The sequence below is a fragment of the Dreissena polymorpha genome, chromosome 4 (assembly GCF_020536995.1).
Source record: "Dreissena polymorpha isolate Duluth1 chromosome 4, UMN_Dpol_1.0, whole genome shotgun sequence".
NCBI lineage: Eukaryota > Metazoa > Mollusca > Bivalvia > Myida > Dreissenidae > Dreissena > Dreissena polymorpha.
Window position 1 is genome coordinate 8,086,924 of NC_068358.1, and position 17,200 is coordinate 8,104,123.

General features: G+C 36.7%; 1 protein-coding gene across 1 annotated transcript; it reads left to right on the forward strand.

Annotated features, from left to right (window-relative positions):
- The first annotated feature begins 319 nt into the window (after positions 1 to 319).
- On the forward strand, positions 320 to 16,980 carry LOC127878097 (ankyrin repeat domain-containing protein 7-like). Its single transcript, XM_052424518.1, has 9 exons — positions 320 to 666; positions 4,327 to 4,556; positions 5,068 to 5,165; positions 7,147 to 7,270; positions 7,792 to 7,992; positions 8,471 to 8,589; positions 12,669 to 12,786; positions 15,519 to 15,628; positions 16,063 to 16,980. The coding sequence occupies exons 2-9, from the start codon at positions 4,340 to 4,342 to the stop codon at positions 16,273 to 16,275; spliced, it is 1,200 nt and encodes a 399-aa protein (XP_052280478.1). The 5' UTR covers positions 320 to 666; positions 4,327 to 4,339; the 3' UTR covers positions 16,276 to 16,980.
- The last annotated feature ends 220 nt before the right edge of the window (positions 16,981 to 17,200 follow it).

The window sequence follows — 17,200 nt, forward strand, 5'->3', positions numbered from 1 at the left end:
AGTTTCAAATGAAACGCATGTACACAAGAAGAGCATTACAAGACTGTTATTCATTCGTGTCATTAATACAATCGAGAAAATACGATCGGTTTTGTCTCAGTACATCAAATTTCCTGCTGGCAATCGTAAAAAAAATACCTTATATATTATTTCTGTATGATTTCACTGAACCGTGTAGTGTTGGTTTTACTGACGACAAGCTTCCATGTATGCACATTTCATCATTTATAATTATATCTGTTTTGATGTACTCCTCTGTATTAAGATTGTATTCCAAACTAACGTTGACTAAGTGAAAAAACAACAAGATGTTTTAAGAGAGAAACGTCTCGTTTCCTACAAACAATCAGCTATCTTTATGTATTTAAGTTACAACAACTTAAAGTGTATGTTTCACAACATTTCTTTGAGTGCTTATTTGAGCAGATTTTCTTAAATGTAAGACATGTTGGAGTGTAACCGGAATTAAAAATAGGTTAGGATACACACCAGTAGTTAACAATATTGAGGGTAAGAGATAAATATAGACTATTACTCACTTGTTTATATAAAGGTTATATCCATAAAAGGCAAACAGTTTTCAGCTCAGTGGATATATGTAGTTGTAATGATTCGTTATTTTAATATGTACTTGCATATTCAACAGGTATTTCAGTGAGAAAAGAGGTAAGTTAAAATTTGAGATTTGGAATTCTGAAATTTTATGTGATACTTAATTCTTGCTAATATATTTATAAGATAAAACGCCTTTTGCCAATAAGCTATTGAGTTAATGTTTAAGGTATCTTTACATGTACTAGTATGTCTATGTAAGTTATCTTATGAAGTAAATATGTATTCCGTGTTTTAAATTTCAAAGGGTTATTTAATTGAATACTTTTAAATGGGGTATTGAATCCACAACCACTGGTGTATATTTGAGTAAGTTACACTATACCATGTCGATCGTGATCGCATGGTAATTATGAATACAGAAGCAGAAGTGTTTAATTATTAAACCTGCTTTGTGATGTGGTCTTTCCTAATATCTAGGATTTTATTCGTGCATTATAGAATTATTTCAATTTTCTTCCACAAGTACGCACGCCTCTATATATGAGAATACATTTATGTACACCAACTTTACTATGTTTCGATCTTAAATATTAGCAAACCGAAGAAAAATGTTTATATTTAGACTTCCATAAAAACTATCAAACTTGATTTCTCATTTATTACTTTTTGAATGCGTTAAGGCGGTCTGGTATTGACTGTTTACAAAACATATATTCTTTAGTTTCATGCAGCTTGTTATATGCATGGTGGATATTGTACGTTGTATTATTTAACTATATTCTCCTGAAGCGAAGTGCCGAGTGCTGAGCGCACTTTCTACTGATTGTCATCTTCTCTGCATTCCAGATCCATGTTACTAAGGGAAATATTTCCGTAAAAATTTGTAACCTAAAAGTCGTCAGTCTTATACACATTGGTCAGGTTTGGGCTTGTAAGATACTTGCAACAGTTCTCCGTTTGGTCTTGTATTTTAGCGGTAACTATATCTTAGCGCAAAGTATCAAGTTAAGGTGTGTACTGTTACTGATTGTGATGAAATAAATAGGTTTTCAAAGAAGGGTGGGTCTGACGACTTTTTATTTAATGAAACATTGTGTCGTCAAGGAGATTATTGTTAAGGTCGTCATGTATCCCTAAAGTCGTCATTTCACCGAGTTTTTAAAAATAAAAGACTACACAACAATTCCCTAATGAAATAAGTGTTTTAAAACATGAAACATGGAATTAACAAAACCAATTTTTGTATGTTGCATACATACACCAAGCATATTAAAATCGTCAACCATGACGTTCAAGATAATATGCTTAATTATCATTATACATGTAATATTAATGACAAATGAAACAAGAAAATAATGAATGTCTAACAGCATGAAATGGAGTTAAACGACTGGCATTAATTAATGATACACTTAAACAGTCAACACACAATATTAATTTAATGTCCCTTTTTAACATTTCGATAAAAATAGCTTTTTTGAAAATTTCTAACACAAAACAAAACTATGAAAATAACTGTTAAACTATTTAAAATAGCATTGTGATATTAAGGCTACGGTAACAATTTTACTTTGACGTAGTATGATAACGATAAAGAGTACATTTATTATTTTAATTCCATGATTTTGATGTAGATACATGTATGCATCTGCGCTGTCGTGGTTACCATGGATATGTCAGATTCGTCGATCTTGAAGGCTATAGCTCATGTCTGTTGCGGCACGGTGCGTAGATTGCGTACAATGGGTACATATACTTTCCTTTGTTCAAAGAAACTCATAAACTGCCTTGTCGCAATCGCGTTTCAAATTCCCAACTTTACGGGGGCCATCAAATACTGCCACTGCCATGGAATCGTAGGGGCTATTTGGCTCCAGTTCGACGTGATAAATGCTCAGCAGTTCCAGTGCCTTCTACCATAATGGTGCATTCCCACCACTTGGACATTGCGTATGACGATCTTCTTCATACTTGTATACCTGAAAAGGACAAAATGTTATATGCACTCGGTTTAGTGACGTTTATTTCTGTTGAGTGAACTTGACTACAGAAAGACCATACAATGCTTAATTTTAACCTTTATTTAACGTCACGATGCTATGTGTACACTCATGTTATGGTTACGTGTTTAATTGTTCTGTATTGATTTGGTCTGCAGGTTTATTTTGATGTGTCTTAATTTGTTTTTCTTTTTTACTTTTCTTCGTTTTTTTTCTGCTTTTCGGCCTTAATTTTTTTTCTCTGTTTATTTTTCTTCCATTTCTTTTTTTTTACGTCGTTTTCCAATTAAGTCGCTTTTCTTGTCATTCTCGTTTGCGCTTCTCCTTTTATTCACTTTCTTCTAACTCTTCCTGTACTTCTCTGCTTGTTAACACCCTGGCGTTTTTAATCCCACGCTTGTTGGCCGATCTTTGTGTCGTCGTTGGAACTACGAGAACGTAGACCAGGTCCTCTGTAATGAGGCCCGCCCTTACCAAAGGGTGGTCCACAACGGTACATGTACTTACAGTCGGCTTTCTCTGTGTTTTCACGGCTGTAGTTGCAACAGATAGGACGTCAGGTTTTTCTACAGGATTACGTGAACTTGCTGCTTGGCTTTCCACCTGGCCCTTAAGGTGACGCCATGTTAAAACACAGTATGTTGTAAGTCGATGCTGCAGTTATAACACTCCTCAAACTTGCGTTTTTTTCGGGGTGTCAATGTACACTCCATCGCAGCACGTGCAAATTCTGGAGGGCAGTAGGTAGCACTGTTTTCTATGGGTTGCGTGTCGCTCAAAGACTGCTGAGAAACGCTTGCTTGTTGCAACGTCAGTATTCCATCATCACCACCGGTGGTGTCATTTTAAGAGTCATTCACTGTGGCCATAGGCGACTTCCAATAATGAACAATGGTGTCATTTTAAGAGCCATTTACTGTGGCCATAGTCGACTTGCAGTAATGAACGATGGTGTCATTTTAAGAGTCATTTACTGGGGCCATAGTCGACTTGTAGTAATGAAAAATTGTGTCATTTTAAGAGTCATTCGCTGTGGCAATAGTCGACTTGCTGTAATGAACGACGGTGTCATTTTAAGAGTCATTCACTGTGGCCATAGTCGATTTGAAGTAATGAAAAGGTGTCATTTTAAGAGTTATTTACTGTGGCCATAGTCGACTGGCAGTAATGAACGAGGGTTTCATTTTAAGAGTCATTAACTGTGGCCATAGTCGACTAATTGCAGTAATGAACAATGGTGGGATTTTAAGAGTCATTTACTGTGGCCATAATCGACTTGCAGTAATGAACAATGGTGGGATTTTAAGCGTCATTTACTGTGACCATAGACAACTTGCAGTAATGAACAATGGTGGGATTTTAAGAGCCATTTACTGTGGCCATATACGATAATCAGTAACGAACCTTGGTACGATTTTAAGTGTTATTTACTGTGGCCATATTCGACTTCTAGTAAAGACTATAGTCTATTTTTAGTCAAGAACAATATTCGATTTTATAATAATCTACAGTGGTGAAAGATGAGGTGTACTAACGAATGCAATTTGAATAATTATTTTATCACGCCGTGGCTAGACTCCTAGAAGGAAACAACTTAAAAATTAGATGAATTGTTTTAAATGTAATAGTCCGTCGGTCGGTACATATTACGAATAAAAAAAACGTATTTGCTTTGTTCTTTTGCTTAAACCTTCTGAACATCATGCACAAACGTTATCGTTGAACTTTTTTGCTAAATAAACCAAAATTGTTGCGTAATTTGTTGTTTCAGATTTTTGCAGACTATGGAAATGAAACGCAGACAATTGAACAGAGACGTACCCCTTCTCAGCGGCGATCTTCCGGCGGATCCGGAACCGGCGGTGGACCTCGACGACATGTTCACGGAAGCGACAATCCCCGACAGTGAACCAAGCCTATTCGCCGCAATTCGGTACAATGACCTGCGCATGATCGGCCAGACTCTGCGCTCCGGTTTTGACGTAGATACAAAATTTACAGGTGCGTCTTTGATTATATTTCTCATTCGCAACCTGTACGGAAATCCGTATACCATTTAACTCTTTTTACGTGTATAGATATAAAATACTATGTTTCTAAGCAATCAACTTTTACGCATTAAGATTTCATAACAAAGCAGTTTAGACACCTTTAGCCAATAACATTTGTTTGATAAGCATCATAAATGTATCCAATAACGCTTGTTTTATAAAGCGTGGTCATTTTATACACTAATGCTTGTTTGAAAAAGCGTGCCAAAATAGCACAAAAAATTAGTAAGCCTGAATTCGAAATATTTTCAGCGTAATTTCTGGTACACAAAACATCTAGATGCTGAATCTTACAATAAAGATTTTAGAACTTTGTCTTTTCCTGTGACTCTAAAAATGTTTGTATACAAGACAGAAAATGCATTGATATTTAGTTTTTAAGAACAGCACCCACATATGCATTTCATAGCATTCACCATAACCGGGGTCATTCAAAGTGTTGTCCCTTCTCCCATTCACAGAGGGTGCGTACCATCTCCATGCTAACACGCTAGCCCACCGACTTCGCATGACGCATTACGCGGCCATGCATCTCGCCGTCCTTCACGCAAAACACAAGGTATCTTTGCTTTCAGTCAACGTAGAAGCTCGATGGCTTCTAAAGCCTAACTAAAAATAAGACAGTCTAGAGTCTGTTTCTTGGGTAGAACCAGAACTTAGTGTAGTAAGATCTTATGGACGATCCCAAAGCGGGGAATCAAAATGGGATCTCCTTATCAATCGACCGTCACCATTTACACAGCGCCATCATAACTTCTTTGAATCACTTTGAAAACATGTGCTCAGTGTGTTTGTTCTCTTTTAACGACCGGCACACATTTCTGTCAAGCTACTTTTCTCGTATTAAAAACTGAAAATGTCTTTTCTATTTATATTTCTTATATGTTTTGCATAACAAAATTACATTTAATTGTAAACTTAGCGTTATGCTTTGTATTGAATTATATTATATAGATAACCTTAGGTGTATTGCATATGTTTTTTCATCTGTTATTGCATTACGTTATTGTGTTGCTGTTCATATTGTATATGTACTCCATGTCTTGATTAAACTTTATTCGTGTGATATTACATGCAATGCCATATGCTTAACTTTCATTGTTGAGAAATTACAGTCGCAAAAATACGCATTTCTGTGCATAGGCTCCTTCATGCAAACTATTTGACGATTTCATTAAATATACATAATCATTTCATTTTTAGCTCACCTGTCACGAAGTGACATGGTAAGCTTATGTGACCGTGTGATGTCCGGCGTCCGTTGTGCGTGCGTGTTTGCGTGCGTGTGTGCGTGTGTCCGTCAACAATTTGTTTGTGTAGACAGTAGAGGCCACAGTTTTCATCCGATCTTTATGAAATTTGGTCAGAATGTTTATCTTGATGAAATCTGGGTTGGGATTGTATTTGGATCATCTAGGGTCAAAAACTAGGTCACCAGGTAAAAAAAAAACTAGGTCACTAGGTCAAATAATAGATAAACCTTGTGTAGACAATAGAGGTCACAGTTTTCATCCAATCTTTATGAAATTAAGTCAGAATGTTTATCTTGATGAAATCTGGGTTGGGATTGTATTTCGGTCATCTGGGGTCAAAAACTAGGTCACTAGGTCAAATAATAGAAAAACCTTGTGTAGACAATAGAGGTCACAGTTTTCATCCAATCTTCATGAAATTTGGTCAGAATGTTTATCTTGATGAAATCTGGGTTGGGATTGTATTTGGGTCATCTGGGGTCAAAAACTAGATCACTAAGTCAAATAATAAAAAAAAACTTGTGTAGACAATAGAGGTCACAATTTTCATTCAATCTTTATGAAATTTAGTCAGAATGTTTGTCTTGTTAAAATCTGGGTTGGTATCGAATTTGGGTCATCTAGGGTAAAAAACTAGGTCACTAGGTCAAAGTTAAAAGAACAACTTGTGTAAACAGTAGAGGTCACAGTTTTCATCCCAACTTAATAAAATTGGCCAGAATGTTAATCTTGATTAAATCTGGATTGGGATTGTATTTGGGTCATCTGTGGTCAAAAACTAGGTCACTAGGTCAAATCATAGAAAAACCTTGTGTAGACAATAGAGGTCATAGCTTTCATCTGATCTTAATGAAATATGGTCAGAATGTTTATCTTGATAATATCTGATTTTGGATTGTATATGGGTCATCTGGGGTCAAAAATTATGTCACCTGGCCAATTCTAGTAAAACATTGTGTAGATGAAAGAGGTCACAGTTTTCATCACGTCTTAATGAAATTTTGTCAGAATGTATTAATTGATGAAATCTGGCTTGGGATTGTATATGGGTCTGATAGAATTTAAGTTGATGTAGCAAGGTTAGTCAGGTGAGCGATTCAGGGCCATCATGGCCCTCTTGTTCTATAACCAGCTAACACGTGACATAAAAGATACATCCTGAAACCGTTCACACGAGTCACAGCCATACAATATATTATGCTATGCAAATGAGTGTTACATATACTAGATTATTTTGGACCGACTTCCTTGGAATAAATTAAAGTGTATTGTTTTGTCTTATTCTAGGTAATTGCCGAGCTACTCGCACACGGTGCGGACATCAACATACGGGATGAACAGCAGCGTACGCCCGTGCATCTTGCTGTTGTCGCCAGTCGGCTGTCCGTTGTAGAGACACTGGTCAGAAAAGGTAACAAACGTGTTGTAACTTTGTACATGCTTTCTCGCTAATTAACGTATGAAAGTAGCGAAACCCCATTCATGAGCAAAAATATTAAATAAATGTTTAATTTCAGGTGCAGAAATACGTGTGAGATCATGTTTAAATCTCATTTGAGTTCTTTAAGGGCAAAGGCGTCTCTAACGAATATATGCGTTACTTTTTTTAATACAATTCATAATATAAAAAAAAAGTTGCTTATTGGTCGAGTCAGCAATTCCTCGAACACTGATTATATAATAATAACAGTGTATAATTCATTACTAAATTATATAATGTGAGAAAAACATGTTGCTTTAAATAATTGTATATCATCCAAGAGATTTCTCAATATACCTCTGCATTAACACGGATGCTAGTCATCTCTCGTAGAATATGTTTCAATCTTCCTACTCGTAATTGAGCTTAACAATACAACACAAAATTTTGCTGATTCAAAGGGTTCAAATACACAAAATCTTAAATACAAACGTTTGTCTCTTACAAAACAGGAGCAGAAATCAACGCGCGGTCATCAAGCGGAAGGTCGCCTCTCCTAGAGGCAGTGATATCCGAAAGACTGGACATAGCACGTGCTCTAGTAGACCTTGGAGCTGACATTGACCTTCAGGATATCAAGGGCACATCGGTTCTACAGCATTCCTGCTTCAGACGACAACCGAACCTAGATTTTATACAGTTTCTGTTATCTAGTAAGGCACATTAGTTGCAGACGGTATCCAAGTAAATGGAACTTAAGTCATTGAGATTTAATTAATGATTTTACATTAACAATAATATCAGTATGCCTTAAATGTATTTTACGTACGCATTCATTGACTGAATACAGAACCTTTCAATATATGCATAAACGTTACCATAAGGGTTCGTAGAAGTAAGAAACATGAAAAAAATCGAAAACATATGTGTACGTGCTTCAACTTAAGGAAATACTTGAGGGTTTATGGTCACTACCTCACAAGTTAGATTTTAATAAAATAAAGGCTTTTGGAAGATTTCGCATTTTGCAATCTATGATGGCGTTGAAATCTCACCACAAGCTAAACGCATACGCATGTTTTATAAGGTTGTGTGGCAGTAACAGTCATGTCTGCTTACTTCAGCAATGTTTGTGAATCCATCCTCGTTTTGAAATTGATTTTATGTTCAATACGTTTTCTGCTTTTGCAGAGAAATGTGACGTCAACATCAGGGGAATTTCGGGTTGCACTCCCATGATGTTCGTGTCTCAATTTCAGAGCATTGATGTTGCAAAACTGCTTATAGCCCATGGAGCGAACATAAATCAGGTAAAGTACCTATTTCTATTGAGTCGCATCATTAGCTCGGCTGTTTTCGGAGAAAATCCGAGGTATTGTCATAGCCAGTTCGTCGTCCGCCGTCAGCCGTCCGCATTCAGCCGTCCGCCGTAGGCGTCGTGCTAAAACCTTAACATTGGCTCTAAAATCAAAGTGCTTCCACCTACAACTTTGAAACTTTATATGTAGATGCACATTGATGAGTTCTACACGCCGCATCCATTTTTGGGTCACTAGGTCAAAGGTCAAGGTCACTGTGACCTCTAATATAAAACTTTAACATAGGCTCTAAAGTCAAAGTGCCTCGACCTACAACTTTGAAACTTCATATGTAGATGCACCTTGATGAGTTCTACACGCCACACCAATTTTTGGGTCACTAGGTCAAAGGTCAAGGTCACTGTGACCTCTAATATAAAACTTTAACATAGGCTCTAAAATCAAAGTGCTTCCACCTACAACTTTGAAACTTCATATGTAGATGCACCTTGATGAGTTCTACACGCTACACCCATTTTCGGGTCACTAGGTCAATGGTCAAGGTCACTGTGACCTCTAAAAAAATAATAAAAAATCTGACAAGCTTACGCAGCCGAGCGTGGCACCCGTTATGCGGTGCTCTTGTTTATGCTTAGTTATCACTGTATGTTTAAGTAATGCAGTGCTTATGAATTGAAAAGAGAAATAATACTCATCACAAAGTCTCATTTTATATCACTGTAAGATGACAATTGTATTTAATAATTTGAGTTAATATTATTCACTGATCATATAGTCTTTTTTTGAGAGTCATTAATCCATTCTAACTGTTTATTAATTTTAAAGCCACACTGATTGAATTGGACTAATGAGATTAAGATGTTGTTTGACCTTTATTCAGTTGTCATATTCTTATTTGTTTGTGTTATCCAATCATCACGTTTCAATTTGATTTTAATCTCTTTAAATTAAACAAAGTTTAAATAAAATAAAATCTCCACTGAGAAAGTAACTCTTCGCGTGTTGTCAGTGTAATGCAACCGCAATTAGAATAATTGCTTTTAGCTCTTTGATTGTAAACGATCTAAATACCAAGCCAATGGAACATTCTGTGATAGTCGATGTCTTTTCAATAACACGCATACATTTCGATGCAAATTGCACATGTATATACCGTGACATAGAGGTGACATTCACTCCTCTTTTTAGCTCACCTGATTTCTCAGGTGAGCTTTTGTGACCGGTCTTTGTCCGTCGTATGTCCGTCCGTCCGTCCGTAAACATTTGCTCGTAAACACTCTAAAGGACACATTTCTTGTCCCATCTTCATGAAACTTGGTCTGAAGCCTTGTCCCAATGAAATCTCGGCCAAGTTCGAAACTGGATTGTGCCGGGTCAAAAACTAGGTCACTAGGTCAAAAAAGAAGAAAAACCTTGTAAACACTGTAGAAGTCACATTTCATGCCCAATCTTCATGTTACTTTGTCAAAATGTTTGTCTTAATGATATCTTGGTTGAGTTCAAAAGTGGTTCCGATCCTTTGAAAACATGGCCGCCAGTGGGCGGGGCAGTTTTCCTTATTTGGCTTTAGAGAAACCTTGTAAACACTCTAGAAGTCACAATTTTTGCCCAATCATCATGAAAGTTGGTCAAAACATTGGTTCAATTGATGTCTCGGACGAGTTCGAAAATGGTCGAGATCGGTAAAAAAACATGGCCGCCAGTTGGCCGGGCATTTTTTTCTATATTTATATAGTGGCAGTTTTCCCTATTTGGCTATAAAGAAACCTTGTAAACACTCTAGAAGTCACAATTTTTGCCCAATCATCATGAAAGTTGGTCAAAACAAATCATTTTATTGATATCTCGGACGAGTTTGAAAATGGTCGGGATCGGTGAAAAAACATGTCCGCCAGTGGGGGGGGGGCATTTTTCTCTATATGTATATAGTGAAAACATGTGAACACAGTAGAAGTCACATTTTTAGCCCAATTTGCCCCCCCCCCCCCCTTTCGAAGAAGAGGGGGTATATTGTTTTGCTCATGTCTGTCCGTCTGTACACCAGATGGTTTCCGGATGATAACTCAAGAGCGCTTGGAGTAACTCCAGTGCCATGGATCATGAAACTTCATAGGTACATTGATCATGACTTGCAGATGACCCCTATTGATTTTCAGGTCACTAGGTCAAAGGTCAAGGTCAAAATGACCCGAAATAGTAAAATGGTTTCCGGATGATAACTAAAGAACGCTTATGCCTAGGATCATGAAACTTCATAGATACATTGATCATGACTTGCAGATTACACCTATTGATTTTCAGGTCACTAGGTCAAAGGTCAAGGTCACGATGACCCGAAATAGTAAAATGGTTTCTGGATGATAACTCAAGAACGCTTATGCCTAGGTTCATGAAACTTCATAGGTACATTGATCATGACTCGCAGATGACCCTTATTGATTTTCAGGTCACTAGGTCAAAGGTCAAGGTGACCCGAAATAGTAAAATGGTTTCCAGATGATAACTCAAGAACGCTTATGCCTAGGATCATGAAACTTCATGGGTACATTGATCATGACTCGAAGATGACCCCTATTGATTTTCAGGTCACTAGGTCAAAGGTCAAGGTCACGGTGACCTGAAATAGTAAAACGGTTTCTGGATGATAACTCAAGAACGCTTATGCCTAGGATCATGAAACTACAGAGGTACAATGATAATGACTCGCAGATAACCCCTATTGATTTTCAGGTCACTAAGTCAAAGGTCAAGGTGACCTGAAGTAGTAAAATGGTTTCTGGATGATAACTCAAGAACGTAATGCCTAGGATCATGAAACTTCATGGGTACAATGATCATGACTCGCAGATGACCACTATAGATTTTCAGGTCACTAGGTCAAGGTCACGGTGACCTGAAATAGTTAAATGGTTTCTGGATGATAACTGAAGAACGCTTATGCCTAGGTTCATGAAACCTCATAGGTATATTGATCATGACTCGCAGATGACTCCTATTGATTATCAGGTCACTAGGTCAAAGGTCAAGGTCACAGTGCCAAAAAACGTATTCACACAATGGCTGTCAAGGTCACGGTGACTCAACTTAGAAAAATGGTTTCGGATGATAACTCAAGAATGATAACGCCTAGGATCATGAAACTTCATAGGTACATTGATCATGACTCGCAGATATAATAATGATGAAACTTGACCAGGATGTTTGTCTGGACAATATCTAGGTCAAGTTTGACAATTGGTAAAGATTGAATGAAGCGACTCCTTTCAGGTGAGCGAACTAGGGCCATCTTGGCCCTCTTATTTAAATTGCACCCCCCATTTTTCTATCTCGTGGCCTCGACTTAGTAACTCGTGGCCACGAGTTAGCTATGTCGTGGCCTCGAGTTACTTTGCCAATCAAATTGTTTGTTATATCAATTCTTCCAGTTCCATATGGTCGTTCATGGTGATCTTTAAACAAAGGGAAGTAATCATCACAGTTAAAGCCCGCTTAGACCAGCTATATGTATGCGTACAGAATATTTGCACACGTTAAGCAAAATTTGATTGGCTGACTATCTCGTTCCCTCGAGATAGCTAAAATTCTCTCCTTTTTGTTTAAAGCACCCCTCCTTTATTTACTGCAATGCTCTTTTTTTAATTGCATTCCTTTTTTATTTAATTTTACACTCATCTTTTGTCTATCTCGTGGCCTCGACTTAGTAACTCGAGGCCACGACATAGCTAACTCGTGGCCACAAGATAGTAAGTCGTGGCCTCGAATACTAAGTCGAGGCCACGAGATAGAAAGAAAAGAAGTGCAATTTAAAACAAGAGGAGTGAATGTCACCTCTATGCCACCGTAGGTTTATACAAGCTACTCTCGTGTTAAACAAGAATTGATTATATACAGACATTTAATTCAAAATAACAAACATTATTATCCTGTTTAGGATGGACATAGACATTTGAAAGGACCAGTCTGTATACAGTCGATATCGAGCCGATATTTAAAGAAAACACATGTGTAAGCCCTTATAAAATCGCTATTAAATTCGTAAAATAAAAATCATAATTGATGTATAATTTCAGAAAGACGCTAAAGGAATGACTCCAGTTTATTTTTGCACAGACCACAAAACTCGCCGCCCCGATTACTTGTTGTACCTGATCCATCAGGGAGCGGACCTGAACATCAGCGTTAAGCAAGGTTTTTTAACTACAATTTTCTGCGTTTTTGTGTGAAAAAGTGACACATAATATCTCATAACACTTTTTCTTTAATGGAACTTTTTACCTTTAATATATTTTATTTTCCTCGTAAATAGGTGTGTTAGGGTCGAGGCATCCCACTCAAGGTACAAAGTGTATAACAATATAGGCATATTAAAACACATGTTATACATTTCATCAGCAAACGTTTTTACATTAAATATAAATAGTAGTTGTTTAAGTAATTATTGACCAAATAAAACATCTTAAGTCCCACATCACAACTACTGGAATACCGGTACCAATAGTTCCAATGCCTTGCCTTGACACACACATAACAATAGTTGATTTCATTACATGCATGGTAATGCGAACATAGTTACGTTTAAGCTTTTTTAAGAGTGGGTTTGTTTTGCTCATTTTACATGTACATTAAAGCATTTGATCAAATCAAATGTTAAGTCATCATCATCATCAATCCCTTGACCGTTTCGGCCGTTTGGGGGGGAATTAGGACGACGATACAGAAATCAAAATGTGTGTAAAAATTAGTTGAAATGTTAAGTTTAAAGGTCCAAACGAACGTGCATGTCACAGGAAAAAAGAAGGCATATTTAGAAAGTTCCAAAATGATAGCACCCAGAACACAGTTCTGTTATGAACTGATTGACACGCTTTCATTTTCAAAATATATGTTGAATAGTTTCACATTCAGTTTGACAGGAGGTGCAGTCAACTGTAGTGAAATATCCAATTTTAAGTAATAAGGAGTTTGTTCCTATGTTTCTATGTACAATGCTATATTGAAACCGCTGTAAATTAGTATTCCGTGTGATACGAAAAGGCATTTCAGCATTATATCGAAAATATGTCTCCATTGTGTTTTTTTTCAATATAAATAAAAATATCAGCCCACGTGTCTATGCACACTGCTAAAACGCATTTTTGATAGCTATGTAATACATATGTTTTGCACAATTTGCATTTACTTAGATGGACCGTATGATAGTCGGAATAAACGGCTCTATAAAGGACGTGTCAGTAAAGCTTCTGAGCTTCATGTAATTTGAAATTTGGGTGATGTCTATGTCATTTACATAGATATTTAACTATTCAACGCAATCGTTTTGATTTTGAGATTGGTAAAAACATTTAATAGAATAAGGCAGTTTCGTTTAAAATATGAGATTGGTTATGTTATACAATTTAATTTAATGTACTTGGTAATACTTTTGTCGTTTAATTGTATTACTCAAGGTTTAAAAAAGTTTCCTTAGGTTTTCACTCTTTGAAGCTATTCAGCTTTCGACCTTATGACGGACCTTTTTATTTTTTGGTCATATTATGTTTTTGAGTTGAGCTTTTAAAATAATAATATATTAAATATAATCATCAATGAGTGTTTTTTTATGTCCCCCACTATAGTAGTGGGGGACATATTGTTTTTGCCCTGTCTGTTGGTTGGTTGGTTGGTTGGTCTGTTGGTTGGTTGGTTGGTTGGTCTGTTTGCGCCAACTTTAACATTTTGCAATTACTTTTGCTATATTGAATATAGCAACTTGATATTTGGCATGCATGTGTATCTCATGGAGCTGCACATTTTGAGTGGTGAAAGGTCAAGGTCAAGGTCATCCTTCAAGGTCAGAGGTCAAATATATGTGGCCAAAATCGCTCATTTTATGAATACTTTTGCAATATTGAAGAAAGCAACTTGATATTTAGCATGCATGTGTATCTCTTGAAGCTGCACATTTTGAGTGGTGAAAGGTCAGGTCAAGGTCATCCTTCAAGGTCAGAGGTCAAATATATGTGGCCCAAATAGCTTATTTCATGAATACTTTTGCAATATTAAAGATAGCAACTTGATATTTGGCATGCATGTGTATCTCATGGAGCTGCACATTTTGAGTGGTGAAAGGTCAAGGTCATCCTTGTCATCCTTCAAGGTCAGAGGTCAAATATATGTGGCCCAAATCGCTTATTTTATGTATACTTTTGCAATATTGAAGATAGCAACTTGATATTTGGAATGCATGTGTATCTCATGGAGCTTCACATTTTGAGTGGTGAAAGGTCAAGGTCAAGGTCATCCTTCAAGGTCAAATATATTGGTCAAAATTGCTCATGTAATGTCACTTCTGCAATATTGAAGCTAGCAATTTTATATTTGAAATGCATGTGTATCTCATGGAGCTGCACATTTTGTGTGGTGAAGGGTCAAGGTCAAGGTCATCCTTCAAGGTCAAACGTCATATAGGGGGACATTGTGTTTCTGAAACACATCTTGTTTTTATTTATTTTTTTATTTCGAGTTTAAATTGCTTTTCATGATTATTACCGGTATAGCTTTGTCCCTTTGTTCCACAAGAAAAGTATCGAGAAAAAGTTGATCGTCAATTGAGAATTGCATGACTTGATCATTTATATCAGCCATGCTATCAATTTTGTAAACAGAAACCATTTACTGTCAATTTATGGAATATATTTTTATTACGAATGTTAAGGTAGTTGATAAGACATAACGTACTATTAATTTGCTTTCAACGACCTTACAAAGACATGACTACATATTTTTTAAGAACTTGTTCACAGAGTTTCGTAGTTATGAAGAATGCCATGATATGCATTCACAACTAAAACGATTATGTTTAGAACAATGGAAACGGAATGAAGTATCAAAACAATTCTCAAATCCTTCAAAGTTTAATTTCTCAGTGCTGACCCTTTCAGATCGCAGCTTGCTTGACATGGCGATGACCAACTCCTCCCTGCAGACGATACTCACCCTGCTGTTCTGTGACGTGCTCAGAGAGGCATCTGTCATCATGGATAACACATATGTATGTAAAACAAACACGATAAGACATAAACACAATCGTATTATGTGCTGAAGTGTTTTCATTATGCCATAAGCAGTTCTTACTTGCGTTGCCGTTTCTGGTTGTGTCTGCAGTCACTTTTCCACACACGCGCTTTATCGTTACAAATGCATTGCTAGTTACCTTTCACATTTTTATGGTTTTGGCAATAGTACAAACATAATGATTCATGTATGAGGGTACTTCGTAAAAGTCCTTTTTGGGGCTTCACATCATGTGTCATAGATATTGGTGGTGTAAAAAGCAAACATGATCCTGGTGATTATAAAGTAATATATAGAGATATTACTACTCCAATATGTTATCAATATTTTCAACATTGTCATAGGTAGAACTCTAAATACTTATCTTGCATAAAAGAATGCACTGAAATCAATGAACCTTTGTTGTTGAAGATGCAGAATGTTTTCGAGAGGCTACCGGAGTTCCGGGACAGGTTGGTAAAGGAGCTGTACACTCCGCGGACATTACAGCGCCTGTGCCGGGAAAAGATCCGGACATGCTTGAGCCGTGAGGGACCCGCCAGAATTATGGACCTTGATCTACCACGCAGCTTGCAGGACTTTGTTCTGTGTAGGGATATACAGCCAGAAGACGTTTCCGTCTGAGAAGAAAGGTTTAATTCTGTGTTATCACGTCGTCTTGGACATGTACTAATGGCATCAAATTTACATACAAGAACGTCCAAAAGTAGTATACAGCTTCCGCTGGAATTATTTGAGTTAGCCTTTGCTCGTGAGTTAGCATTCCAATACCAGTTGCATAGGTGATTTTAAACGTAAACATATGTACTTATGTGAATCTCAACCTGCTTACTTGTAAACGACGGGAGCTAAAGCTAAGTGAAATGACAATAGGATTGTGTACCATGTACTAGGATAGCTGTGTGGATAGCAAAGGGTCCCATATGATAAACTGAATGTTCCGTGTAGTAATTGGAGTGCGGATGTATTACAACATGCACATGTCCTTTTGATATATCTTTGAACAACTTACGGCATTTACGGGAAGGAAATATTGCATTGCTTAGAATAGTACACATTGATGTTAATTTAATCAAACGTACTCGAAAACACAGACGTTTCGATGTTAACGTGCTTTTTTCATGAAAATATTCTATGAAACTTATGTCCTGTGATGACTCTTTGTTGCCTTGGACATTACAATTATTATCATTGTTACTTCCAATGCAAATTATTATTATCAAAATTACCGGCATATGAAATTGACTCGCAAATTTGAATGTATATTTTTCTGGTGCTTGTTGTAGTGAAAGTATCGTGGGTGAAAATGTGAATACGTTTATACTGTGTACATATGCATAATTTGTTAATGCGTAAACAATGTCAAATTGTATTTTAGTCAAAATATCCTATCCGTTAAAAAGTAAAAGCTCTACATGTTGTGTTCTGTGTACGGTTACTTTAGCACGAACATTCAACTTTTCTTAGCATCACACGTACCATGGATTGTGTGATGTTGTATTCCACGGGAACGCTGGACGAGTTGAATATGATGTCACCAAATCAACGA